At 39.9% G+C, this 13,174-nt stretch overlaps 1 protein-coding gene across 4 annotated transcripts in view; it reads left to right on the forward strand.

Moving 5' to 3' along the window:
* The window catches only part of sema5a (sema domain, seven thrombospondin repeats (type 1 and type 1-like), transmembrane domain (TM) and short cytoplasmic domain, (semaphorin) 5A), a 225,063-nt gene that overhangs the window by 114,139 nt on the left and 97,750 nt on the right, over positions 1–13,174 (forward strand). For all 4 annotated transcript variants that reach the window (XM_059972528.1, XM_059972527.1, XM_059972530.1 and 1 more), the window contains exons 7-8: positions 7,840–7,902; positions 9,123–9,221. In XM_059972528.1, coding sequence (XP_059828511.1) covers positions 7,840–7,902; positions 9,123–9,221 — 162 coding nt within the window. The remainder of the gene's footprint in view (positions 1–7,839; positions 7,903–9,122; positions 9,222–13,174) is intronic.

Genomic DNA, 13,174 nt, shown 5'->3' on the forward strand with positions numbered 1-13,174 from the left:
GTAGCAATTCCCTTAGAATTAACTCAGATAGAGGTAGGAATGAAGGAAGTTTACATACTTAACAATCCTAACTCTGTAGCTTTGCATCAAAATTACATTTCAAATGTAGTAAAATAGGAAATGCATCAATTTCTGATCCTTGTAAATAATAATAATTATAAATGAAGTATATAAGTGGTAAAATTAACATTACTTAGTGTACAGTTGTACCTATTCCACAGGACATTGGAACAGAATTAGGCCATATGGCCTATTGAATATGCGCTGCTGATTTATTATCCCTCTCAACCCCATTCTACTGCCTTCACCCAGTAACCTTTGACACCATTATTAATCAAAAACTTATCAACTTCTACTTTAAAGATACCCAGTAACCTAGCCTTCATAGCCATCTATGGCAATGAATTTCACAGATTGGGTAAAGAAATTCCTTCTCATCTTTGTTCTAAATGGACGTCCCTACGTTCTGAGGCTGTGTTCTGTGGTCCTTGACTCCCCCACTATAGGAAGTATCCATTCCACATTCACCTTTCACCTTTCAATATTTCATAGATTTCAATTGGATTCCACCCCCCCCCCCCCATTTTTCTAAACTCTAGTGTGTACAGGCCCAGAGCCATCAAACGCTCCTCATACTTTCATTCCTGGAACCATTCTCTTGAGTCTCCTCTGGACTCTCTCCAGTGCCAGTACAGCTTCTAGACCAGGGTTCCCAGTCTTTTTTTTTATGTCATGAACCCCTACCATTAAGACTTGGAGGCCAACTCGTTATGTATACTAAGGAAGAGGTTGAGAGATTCATTATTGGTCATGGCATGAAGGGATACGGGGATAAGGCAGGAGATTGGGACTGAGGGGAAAATTGGATCAGCTATGATGAAATGGCAGAGCAGACTTGAAGGGCCAAATAGCCTAATTCTGCTCCTGTACCTTATGGTTATTAACAAAGGAGTCTGTGGACCCCAAGTTGGGAAATCTTGTCTTAGATAAAGGGCCCAGAACTGCTCACAGTACTCCAATTGCAGTCTCATCAATGCTTTATAAAGCCTCAGCATTACATCCTTGCTTTTATATTATTGCAATAATTGCTAACATTGCATTTGCCTTTCTCACTACTGACAGAATCTATAAGTTAACCTTTAGTTAATCCAGCATGCGGACTCCCAAGTTCCTTAGCACATCTAACTTCTGAATTTTCTCCCTGTTTAGAAGATAGTTTATGTCTTTATTCCTTCTACCCAAAGTGCATGACCATACACTGCCCTATGCTAATTTCCATCTATCACATCTTTGCCAGTCCAAATCATTCTGCAGACTCCCTATTTCTTCAACCCTACCTGCCCTTCGACTTAGCTTCATATTGTCTGCAAACCTGGTCTAAAAGCCATCAATTCTGACATCCAAATCAATGACATATAATGTGAAAAGAAGTGATTCCAACATCAACCTCTGTGGAACAGCTCTAATCATTGGCCACAAATCAGAAAATGCCTCTTTATTTTCACTCTTTTACTCCTACCAGTCAGTCAATCCTCTAACATACTAGTATCTTTCTAGTAATACCATGGGCTCTTATCCTGTTTAGCTGCCTCATGTGGCACCTTGTTAAAGGCCATTCAAATGTATTCTTAGTTATAATTGGTCTGGTCTACATTCATGAATGAGTATCTGATCAGGAGGTTGAATTGAAACCCATATTGCACAAACCTCAGACATGGTTTGAACTGAAGAGCAACAAGGTGTTAGATGGAAAATATTAGGTCTATTGTTGTTTCTATCCTGTCAGTAATCTTAAATATTGACAAAGCATTGTACATGGGCAAGTACAGTATGTATACTCATACTGAATTTGTATTATTTTGACAAAGAAGAGAAAGAGGTTCCCTACTGGAAGATTTGCATAGAAAAATATAGGAATCTGAAAGTGATTATGATCAGCTTCAGCTTTAGAAATGTTGCTGTAATTTTGTGGCATTCCATAGCTGTAAGTGAATTGTCAGCATGCTATTGAAAGGTAATTTCTGCTGTCAGTTACTTCCTACGTATTCAGTAATTCAAACAGCTGCTGAGTCCATAGGGCAGCCTCTTCCAGCAGTCACTGGAGTGCTGCCATTTCAATTTGTACAGAATACTTTATAGCACAGGCTATATTCTGTATGATCCAGCATTCTTTTCATAAGACCCTATGCGCGGTAGCTGCAGTAAATCTGCCCTGTCAGATTGAGACCAAGCTCTAGTACGAAAACTGATCAGCTCACAATGGTTCAGAAAAAAAACCTTACAACTGAGGTATTTGTAATCATCACAATAAAATTACTCACAGAAATATTTGCTTTTTTTTGTAAGCCTCACAGCTATTTTAACAAGTAGACTATGCATTTTTGTTCCCATTCTGCAAAGTGTGAAGAATCTGTTTTTTAAAATTTTTACTGCAGAATGATTAGTTCATTTAAAGATGGAAATAAAGGTCATTCAGTATTCAATTGGCATTCATTGAAACTATTATTCTTACAAAAGTTATGACTTCAAATAAAGAAAGCAGAAGTTTTAATTTGGAACTTCTGAAAATTGACTTCTCCCCTCCTGTTGAGAAGTGGTTGTCTGAGGCAGCAGGCAATCTCCCACACTGTTAGCAAATAGCTATTCTTGTGCAAACCCAGAGAGTGAATGTCACAGAATTAGAGGTGACATCCATTGAAAATCCTTCTGGTTGGACTTTTTAGTAGCGGGTTGTCATTGAATGGTGTTTTTGAATTTCAGTTAAACAGCTTCAAAAATGGCAATATTGTTTTCCAAGAAAAAGTATTTTTGCAGTTCTTATTTTGATTTGATCATCGACTAGGAGACTACCACAATGCATGAAGAATAATGTTAATAATCTTGTATGCCCTTGTATGCTGTGTTTTTTTAGGGCATTGATGCATTTTGCTTGTAAACATCTGTTGGGGTATTAGGAGGTAGCCACAGAGACTGAAAACCAGCATGTCTTGTATTGAGATCTGGGTATAGAGTCATAGAAAAGTACCAGACCCTTTGGCCAATCTGGTCAGTACCAAACCATTTAAACCGCCTAGTCCCATTGACCTGCACCCGGAACATAGCCCTGCATATTCCTCCCATCCATGTACCTATTCAAACTTCTCTTAAACGTTGAAATCTAGTTTGCATGCACCACTTGTGCTGGCAACTTGTTCCAGACTCTCACCACCCTCTGAGTGAAGAAAATTCCCCTCATGTCCCCCTTAAGCATTTCAATTAACCCATGATCTCCAGTTGGAGTCCCACCCAATCTCAGGTGGAAAAGCCTGCTTGCATTTACCCTATCAATGCCCCTTATAATTTTATATACCTCTATCAAATCTTCTCCCTGCAATCATCTACATTCCAAGGAATAAAGTCCTAACCTTTTTTTCTTATTAAGTGCAATCGTGAACAATAGCCAGTTCAGGAATGCTGATCAAGTCAACTAGTTCCCAAAGAGAAATCTGATGGGGCAATCAGATGGTTCACTGCTGCTCAGTGATAGAACACGATAAAATCATATGTACTATTAAGAAACATTAAAAAATAGTAGAAATACTGGAGTCATGATGATCATGATGATGTCTGCTGGAGAGAGACACATACACATGCTGTCCTCCATAATTCAAAGAGATTGAAGGATGAGGTTGCAGAGTGACAACATGGCATGGAACTAAAAATTAATCCCGACTGGGAGAAAACAGCACCTGTTCTTTCTGCACTGTTCTCCAGCAGTTTAAGGACTAAGTCCAGCTGGAACATAACTCACAAGTGCTCTTGAAAGTCAGGTATTAACCCTACCTGCCAACAACCAAGCATTACCATCCTGGTCCCCTTCATGATAGCTTATGAAGAAGCATGTGACTTCCCTCCCAGAGATGATAGGTGTTTGTGCACTCGACTCTTGAAGACCTATTCAATCTCCTTATAACTCAGGTCCTCAAGTCCCAGAAACATCCTTGTAAATTTTCTCTGCACTCTTTCAACCTTATTTACACCTTTCCTGTAGCAAGGTAACCAGAACTGCATATCAGACCTCACCAAACTTCTTATACAACTTCAACATAATATCTCATTCCCTGTACTCAATACTTTATCAAGGTCAATGTGCCAAAAGTTTTTTTTACAACCCTATCTACCTGTACCAGGAATTAATGGTCCTGTACTGGCAGATCCCTTTGTTCTACCACACTCCTCAGTGCCGTACCATTCATTGTGTAAGACCCACCCTGACTTGTCCTCCCAAAGTGCAACACCTCACACTCGTCAGCATTAAATTCCATCTGCCATTTTTCAGTCCATTTTACCAGCTGGTCCAGATCCTGCTGCAAGATTCGATAGTCTTCCTTGCTGTCCATAATACTGCAAGGTAAGCTTTCTTTAAGTAATGTAATCACTACATTTATACAAACTCAAATATTACATGACACAAAATGTCTGATGCTCAGATACTCCATTGTACAGCTCCAAAAGAAATAGTGCACTTTCCCTGTCACAGTGCTCGTTTCTGGGTGTTTGTCAGGAAATTCAATACTTTATTTTTTGATTTTAATTTGCACAAATTGATTTTTCTAAAGTAAAGCTCCCTGAAATGACTCCAGCTGTACTGTTATAATGGCAGTTGATTTCCAGTGTGCTTTTTCATTCTGGCATCACTGCCTGAAACAACTCAGTAATGGAATAACTGGGTGTTAGTGATCCTATTTCTTCTGAAACGCTGCTATTTTAAAGGGTTAACTGTGAGATTTGTGACCTTTTGGAAGCTGTGCGGAGGTGGTTTACCAGGTTGATTCTGGAGATAACAGGGTTTGCCTGTTTCAAGAGATTGAATTGTATGGGAGTATGCTCACTGCAATTCAAAAGGATGAGAGGAGATCTTACAGAAACATTCAAAATTATAAAAGAGCATTGAGAGACAGGAACATTGCTTCTACTGGTGAGTGAGACTAGAATTAGGGGACATAGCCAGTAGATTTAGGATGGAGATGAGGAGAAACTGCTTTTCCTAGGGAGTAGTGAATCCATTGAATTTTCTGCCCTGGGAAGCAGTAGAGATAACCTCACTAAATTTTTTGCAGAACAGGGGAATGGAAGGTTCTGCGGAAAAGGCATGTAGGTGGAGCTGAGTCCACAGCCAGGTCAGTCATGATTTTGATAAATGGCAGAGCAGTCTCAACGGGCCAGAAGGCAACTCCTGCTCCTTCTTCTTGTGTTCTCGTGTAAATGTAGATTGTGTGTGCCTAGCCTGCCTTGCCTATAAACATTGAAGCTGAAGCCATTCTTAACTTCCAGGCCTAGGGATTCCATTCTGTTGCTGCCTGATCCCATAGTTTGCTGCTCACTGTACAAACATCTTCCAAGTTCCATAATCTGGGCAGAATGCTGTATGTATTTATTTTCCCTTAAGCTCACAGAAGGAGGAAGAGACCGAAGCCTTTGGGATTTCCTGCCTTGCAGGATTTCTCATTGATAGGCTGAATTAATGGAATCTCCTCATAGAGATATGGCAGTCTGTAACCTTGCAGACTTTACCTGGCCCTTGCACAAAACAGTTTCTCCTGCATCACTTGTTCTTCACAAGCCTGTCCAAGATGTCTGATCTTGTAGGAACACTCTTTGATCTCCCTTGCATTATTGTAGCACCCAGTCAGATATTACGACCATAAGACATAAGGAGCAGAATTAGGCCATCTGGCCCATGCATTTAGCCTCTGCATATTAAGTAGCAATACTTGCCTGGAATTGGATGGGTGCTGTTTATATTGTGGTATTTCCCTTTGAGGAATGGCTGCCCAGATCACAGCTGCTAAGCTAAACAGTTGAAAGTTTGCATATTACTATCTGTCACTGACAATCTCACCTGGTCATGTGGGGTCAGTAGGACAGTAATTTGTTACAAACGTGACAGTAAAAATGAGGTCGGAATTCCTTTGTAGGAAATGGACGGTCGATGTTTCGGGTCGATACTTGAAATGTTGACTGTCTAATTCCCTTCACAGGTGATGTCTGACCCACTGAGTTCTTTCAGCAGGTCCTTTTTAAATGTTCGCTTCAGATTTCAGCAGCTGCAGTCTGTTGTATCGCCATGCATCTCTTTAGTGTTTATTTGACGGTTGGTAGAAGGAATGTTCCAGGCCAGGCTTTAACTCTATTCATCCTCTGGTTCCCTGAAGTGGAAACATAATAATTGAGAATGTTTCTTGAAAGATGTTTTCCTTCATAGCTTTAGCCAAATTGGATTTTAGTGTGAATATTCCATGTCCAAAAAACCTCAAAACAAAAGCTGGGTAAACAGAGATGTCAGGTGACCTCTCCATGCAATACCTAACTGCAGTGGGAACAAAAGAAAAAACTTCTTGTAATATATGTTTATTGAAATGAATCAACGAAACCTGTCTCAACACAATATTGTGCCAATAAACTGTATTTTCTGCATATATCAGAACTTGAAATCAATGGAATTATTTTTCACGAGGACAATGGTGCAGTTTGTGATGAGAATTTTTTTCTTGGGTCAGGATATATTTATTGTAGACCCTGAGGAATGTTGTAAACAACAGAAAGTTTGCAGATGCTGGAATTCCAAAGCAACACACACGTCAGGCAATGAATAAACAGTCGGTGTTTTGGGCTGAGATCCTTATTCAGGACTAGAAAGGAAAGGGGAAGATGCCAGAATAAAAGGTGGGGGTGGAGGGGAAGGAGGATAACTAGAAGGTGATAGGTGAAGCCAAGTGGGTAGGAAAGGTAAGGGGCTGGAGTGGAAGGAATTTGATAGGAGGGGAGAGTGGACCATGGGAGAAAGGGAAGGGGGACGGGACTGGGGGGGGGGGGGTGGAGTGATAGGCAGGTGAGAAGAGGTAAGAAGCCAGAGTATTTATTTACCAGAAGGAGAAATCAATATTCATACCATCAGGTTGGAGGTTACCCAGACAGAATATAAGGTGTTGCTTCTCCACCCTGAAGGTGGCCTCATCTTGGCACAAAGAGGAGGTCAGGGACTGAAATGTTGGAAAGGAAATGAGAATCGGAATTAAAATGTTTGGCCACTGGAATGTTCTACTTTTGGCAGATGGAGTGGAGGTGCTTGGTGAAGTGGTCCCCCAGTTTACGATGGGTTTCACCAATGTGGAGGAGGCACATGGGAAGCACTAGACACAGTAGTCGACCCCAACAGATTCGCAGGCGAAGTGTTACCTGGAAGAATCCTGAATGGATGTGAGGGAGGAGGTGAATGGGCAGGTGTGGCACTTTGGCCGCTTGCAGGGATGTGTGCTGGGAGGGAGATTAATGGTGAAGGACAAAGGAATGTTGTACCTCTCAGGCTGTGCCAAGAACTCACCAACTCTGAGTTCTGAGATAGTCGATGCAGTCAAAAAAGAAACAATGCAGTCTGCTGCAGCCTGAGGCAGAGAGTACCTGGTTGACCGGTGAATGAATAGTTTGTGAGATGATGTGCTCCTTTTGCCAGCTCAGCTTTTGAGAGCGACTGTGCTTCGGCACTGTACCACTGTAAGCTGAACAGTGTCACTGCCACAGAGATCTTGGAGGTAAAGTGTAGCACTGTGATGAGCAAACTTTTAAAAAACTTCTTGTGGCCTTTTGCTTGACAGTGAAGTCTTCAATAAGATTGGAAGAGTTGTAGACCCATTGGTTTGTATTATGACATGCATTAAATCATGAAACAAGAGATTTTGTTGATTTTTGAGATTTTTTTTGCAGGCTTGGGGAAGGTTCTCAACAGTAACACATAAATGCATTTTGTTTTTGCATGTGGTCTTAATTGTAACTTTATAATATCTTTTTTCCCTTCTTCAGAAAGTGGAATGGTCATCGGACAAGATGACAAAACAAAGCTGCTTCAGCAAAGGCAAGACTGAGGTAGGTGGCGATTGGTCTCCAACAAATAAGGCAGTGTTCTGCTACACTAGGTGAGGTGGAATTGGACTACATCCTTGCTTAGTTTTTTTTCTCTAGCAGTGATGCAAGCAAATGCTATCAGGAGAGCTCTTATAGAAAATGTAACCATATAAAATAGAACATAGACTAGATTAGTACAGTACAACAACAGACCAAGTGGCCCAAGGTATCAATGCTGACCACGATGCCAATTGAAACTCATCCAAACTGTACATGGTCTAGATTTCTCCAATCCCCGTCTATTCATATGGCTGTCTAAATGCCTCAGTTAAGACGAGGCATCGTAATCAATGAATACCAACCATTTTGTGCCTGTATCTGGATCCACAGCCATCTGCATGGCTTTTTAACTTACAAGCATGGTAATTAGGTTAAAAGATAAGACTGTGACTATTTCTGATAAAATCAATGTTGCCATATAATCTTTTACTGGGTAAGTATTTTAACCATTTAATTTATTATAATTAAATTGTTTTCTATATAATGGACAGTGATATTATTCTTGCGCATTTTCCCAGTTTTGATTTCTTAATAATTTGGGATGATGGCACTTGATTTATTATTTTGTGATGGAATTTTTCTGATATAAAATCATTTAAAACTGGAAGAGCCAGGCTTACTGTAGTGGTGTGATCTTGCATATATTCATATTATATTTAAAAAACTACCTATTTAAATTCAGCACTTCCCAGATTTAAATAGATTAGTAGTGGGGAGCATTGATCCTGACATGGATGAAGATTAGCTTTTATCATCTGACCCTGGGAAGAAAATCTGCTGTTTAATTCAGGAAAAGCACGTAACTGAATAACTGACCTGTGTGAGTCCTTTTACTTCTTCTGAGTCAGTGTTATTATTGTCCTAAATTACTTGTGGGAATTGGAATGAGCACTGATGACTGTCCATCCACGTCCATTATATAAAGCACCTTAGAAAACTCAGTACAACCCAGGACATTCACTGAACAATATCAAAATTGCGTGTACGTGCCGGCTATCTCACAATAGGCTTGTTAAGATTAACTCAGTACCAATAATTGAGGTGTAATTCTTTCAGCAGATTAAATTGCTTTGTGATGACATTTTGTTTTTGGCTGAATCTTTTATTAGAGACAATTGGAATGCAATTGCAATGAAAAGTTTCCCAATTATAATTTTGCTGAGGCTATGGTGTCATTGCAGGAGGAATGTCAAAATTACATTCGGGTCCTCCTTATCAACGGAAACACCATCTTCACCTGTGGAACAAATGCATTTACTCCCATATGTACCAGTCGGATGGTAATTACAATCAATTCATTTTTGCATGTTTAATTAGATATAATTAGACTCGACTAAGGGGTCTCTGATGCAAAATTTGGACTAGTTTTGTCTTAGAACTGCAGCTGTTGCTTTTGTTCTTTGTGAGCTTCAAGCAAACATGGGATTTTATCGCACCCTGGTGTATATGAAAGTAATCTAAAATGGGATCCAATGTTCATCATTGACCACAGTCAAGCTAGACACTATTTTAATGAATGCATATGACACAGTCAGGATTGCACGAGTACTTTTTTTTGGTATACAGCATGACTGGGATAGTCAGAGAAGCTACTGAACGAAGGAAGATCAGGGGTTTTAGCAAGAGCATATGTCTATTCTGTACCTTCAGGGATTAATTCTTCTCTGAGGAATCCTAGCCAGGAAATTCCTTGGCACCCGATATAGTGTATAAGCAGTTGCTTTGCAGCAGGCCAATGAATGTTTTAGGCACAAAGCCATTGTGTGGACATTCATTGGAGCTTGAGGTCCATGACATAGGGTCATGTCAGGCCTTTCCTTTGTGCATCACAGACTGCATAGAAAATCCAATGAGTGTGGGTCAGCAGCTGGGGGGGGGGTGGTCACAGGTTAATATGATGAAGGGTTAACTTATGATTATTTGGTCAAAGACATAAGTTGATGAGTCAGAATGCCGCTGATTGGAGAGGTAATCAATTGTTGGGTGTGTGACATGAGTGTCATTGGGTGGAAGGGCTAAAACAGATCATAAATCTAGTAAATAATTTCAGTAATCTAAGACAGATTCCTAGTGATAGCCTGGGACTTGCTCTGAAGCTTGGGAGGAGCTGAACAAATAGCAGGCATGTCGGCTCCATAAAGATGTCAGAAATGATACCCAGACAAGAACTGCATAGAATTGTACAGCATGGAAACAGGTTCTTTGGCCCAGCTTCTCCAAATTGACCATTCTGCTCACCTGTCCTGTTTGCCCATTTGGTCCATATCTCTCTAATTCCCTCTGACGCACCATCAATAACTCTCCGAGACGTGAGGCGAGATATTGGCTTTTATTGACTGGAAGAAAGAACAAGCAGCAATTGACCACCATGCTACATCCTGGCTCAGGCCCCAATCGCCTTTATACCGGGGTCTATGGGAGGAGCCACATTCTGGGCGTGTGCACAGAGGACCCTTGAGCAAATATAATCTGAGAAGTCTTAAATTCTAATCCTATTTTATTTTCACATAAATTGGCTAAAGAGTACACACAGTGTAAGTGTGCTTGTGAGAAACTTGTCTGTACAAGAAACCACTTTTTCTTCTACTAGTAAAGTTTAATGGCAGTGGGCAGACCAACGTAAGGTGCATTATCGCCACCTACTGAGCATCGTTCATTCACGCCGAATACTTCTCTTCAGAAAGTTTTCTTCCCCCATCCCTTTCACATTTGTGTCACTATAAACCCCCACCATAGTACTGAGCATTAAAATCCCCTGATCATTAGCTAACAAACTTGTAGCATTCCATTGAAGGATTTGGGAAAAAAAAGAGAGAAAAAAACAAAAGCGAAAAAACACAAAAAAGAAAAAAAATTAACAATCCTTCTCTGACCATTAGCTAACAACCTTATAGCATTCCATTGTAGGATTTGAAAAAAAATGATGAAAAGAAACAAAAAGAGGCATTAAAAATACTTCTTTAACCATTAGCTAACAAATTTCTAGCATTCCATTGTAGGATTTGAAAATAAAATGATGAAAAAAAAGCATTAACAATACTTCTTTGACCATTAGCTAACAAACTTCTAGCATTCCATTGCAACAAAAGAAAAAGAGAAGAAAAATTGTCTTTTATCTCTACATTTCTTTCTCTGCAGCTTTTAATGTGATTTCAGTTTTTTCTGTCCTACTTTTAGTTTGTGCTATACAATTTACCATACCTGCCAGGAAATTACTCATTTTAGTTTATCAACAATCAACACATCTTTTAATATAAAATCATGCATTTTGCATGCTAACTGTGATCTATCTATTCTGGATATTAATAGGTCCCATTGACACTGTCTTCTGTACTTTCTGACGACCCTTGGCATATGATACACCCATTTCTACCCAAACACGCTGCATTTGCACAGCTTGCTTATATACAGGACAATGTGCATAAGCAGAGTTATTTTCCCTTCCACAATTGCTACATTTTGGTGTAATGCCTGCTCCACAATTACTATAATCATGTTCTTAACTACATCTACCACACTGCTTTTTACCCCTACACACAACTGCTACATGACCAAACTTCTGTCAGTGAAAATGTCTCAGAGGTGGCAACATGTAGACTCAAACCATATAGCTCATATAGCCTGGCAACTTTATTCCATCAAACTTCATTGATAAGCTATCTGTTCTAACTCCACCACAAAACCCTTTAACCACTTAGCGTCTACAACATTTCCACTGAGTAATTTATTTTAAATTTGGTCCATGGATACATAGAGGTACTCCTGTGATTACTCCCCAAAGCCACTATTGTTCAATATAATTCTTTGATGTTACTTATCTTCCTCCCACAGCTTTTAACCCTAAAGCTTTCTCATGTTGCTTACTACCTTTACAAAACACTTAGAGTGCCCAATTTCTTAAAGGTCTTATGCCCACAGTGCCTTCAAATGCTTTTTTCAAATCATTAGTTAATTGATTAGTGGATTGATAACAGAAACAGCTGCACATTCAAAACTCAGCAATATCTTAAAGTCTTGCTTTTATTTAAATCCTGTCTTGTGCCTTCATCATTGGTTGATAAACCACTGCACTCCTCATTTGGCCGTTTGGCAGAAACCTGCCATTTGTCTTCCTCCATACAACTCCAATCAGCCAATACCACCTCCTGTTTGCTACCCCCATCTTCTCCATCACTTCCTGATATCTCTACCCAACAAACCCAAGATCAACAACAACCACCAACTCCTGAACCCACTGTGTCGAATCAGCGACTCCGACAACAGCTACCTTAGACTGATGGCAAGCTTTCTATTCACAATGGTAGACTGCTAACACACAGAGCTGCTGAGCATTGTGTTAATTGCTGCTTCTATTGTGCAGTCAGTTAACAGCTGGTAGAAATTGGTGCATTGCTTGCTTATGAGTTTGCTTTTTCTGCGGGGGGGGGCGGAGAGCATTGCAAATTTTGGAGATTAGAATCTCCATTTTTTGCTTTCAACAGTGACATTTTGTTAACATTTAATTGAGCTAAATGTATTCAAAAGTTTTTTTATTTTATATTAATTTTAACAGGCTTCAAAGGCACAGAGAATGGCAATTTAGATTACACCCTTTGTCTTGATTTGGTAACAATCTAGAAGGGAAGCTTAAGTGATAAATGGATGTCTAGAACTACCTTAATTCAGTTATTATTTGTGTGTGTTATGGAATCATAGTCATAGACCACTACAGCATCGAAAGAGGCTATTGGGCCCATCTAGGCTGTGCCAAGCTATTGATCTGCCTAGTCCCATTGACCTTGCTTTCCATACTCCTTCCATCCATTTACCTATCAAAATTTGTTAAATACTGAAATCGAACCTGCATCCACCACTTCCACTGTAAGCTTGCTCCACACTCTCAGCTCCCGCTGAGTGAAGAAGTTCCCCCTCATTTTCCCCTTAAACATTTCACCTTTTACCCTTAACCCTTGACCTCTAATTCTAGTCTAACCCAACCTCAGTGGAAAAAGCCTGCTTGCATTTATGTCACAATCTGTATCCCTCATAATTTTGTGTACCTCTGTTGTTCTCTAGGAAACCAAGTCCTAAACTATTCAACCTTTCCCCATAACTCAGGTCCTCAAGTCCTGACAGCTTTCTTGTAAATTTTCTCTGCGCTCTTTCACCATTATTAACATCTTTCCAGTAGATAGGTGATCAGAACGGCATACAATCCTCCAAAGTAGGCCTTACCAACTTCTTATACAACTTC

Source organism: Hypanus sabinus, chromosome 6 (genome assembly GCF_030144855.1).
Source record: "Hypanus sabinus isolate sHypSab1 chromosome 6, sHypSab1.hap1, whole genome shotgun sequence".
In the NCBI taxonomy this organism is placed as follows: domain Eukaryota; kingdom Metazoa; phylum Chordata; class Chondrichthyes; order Myliobatiformes; family Dasyatidae; genus Hypanus; species Hypanus sabinus.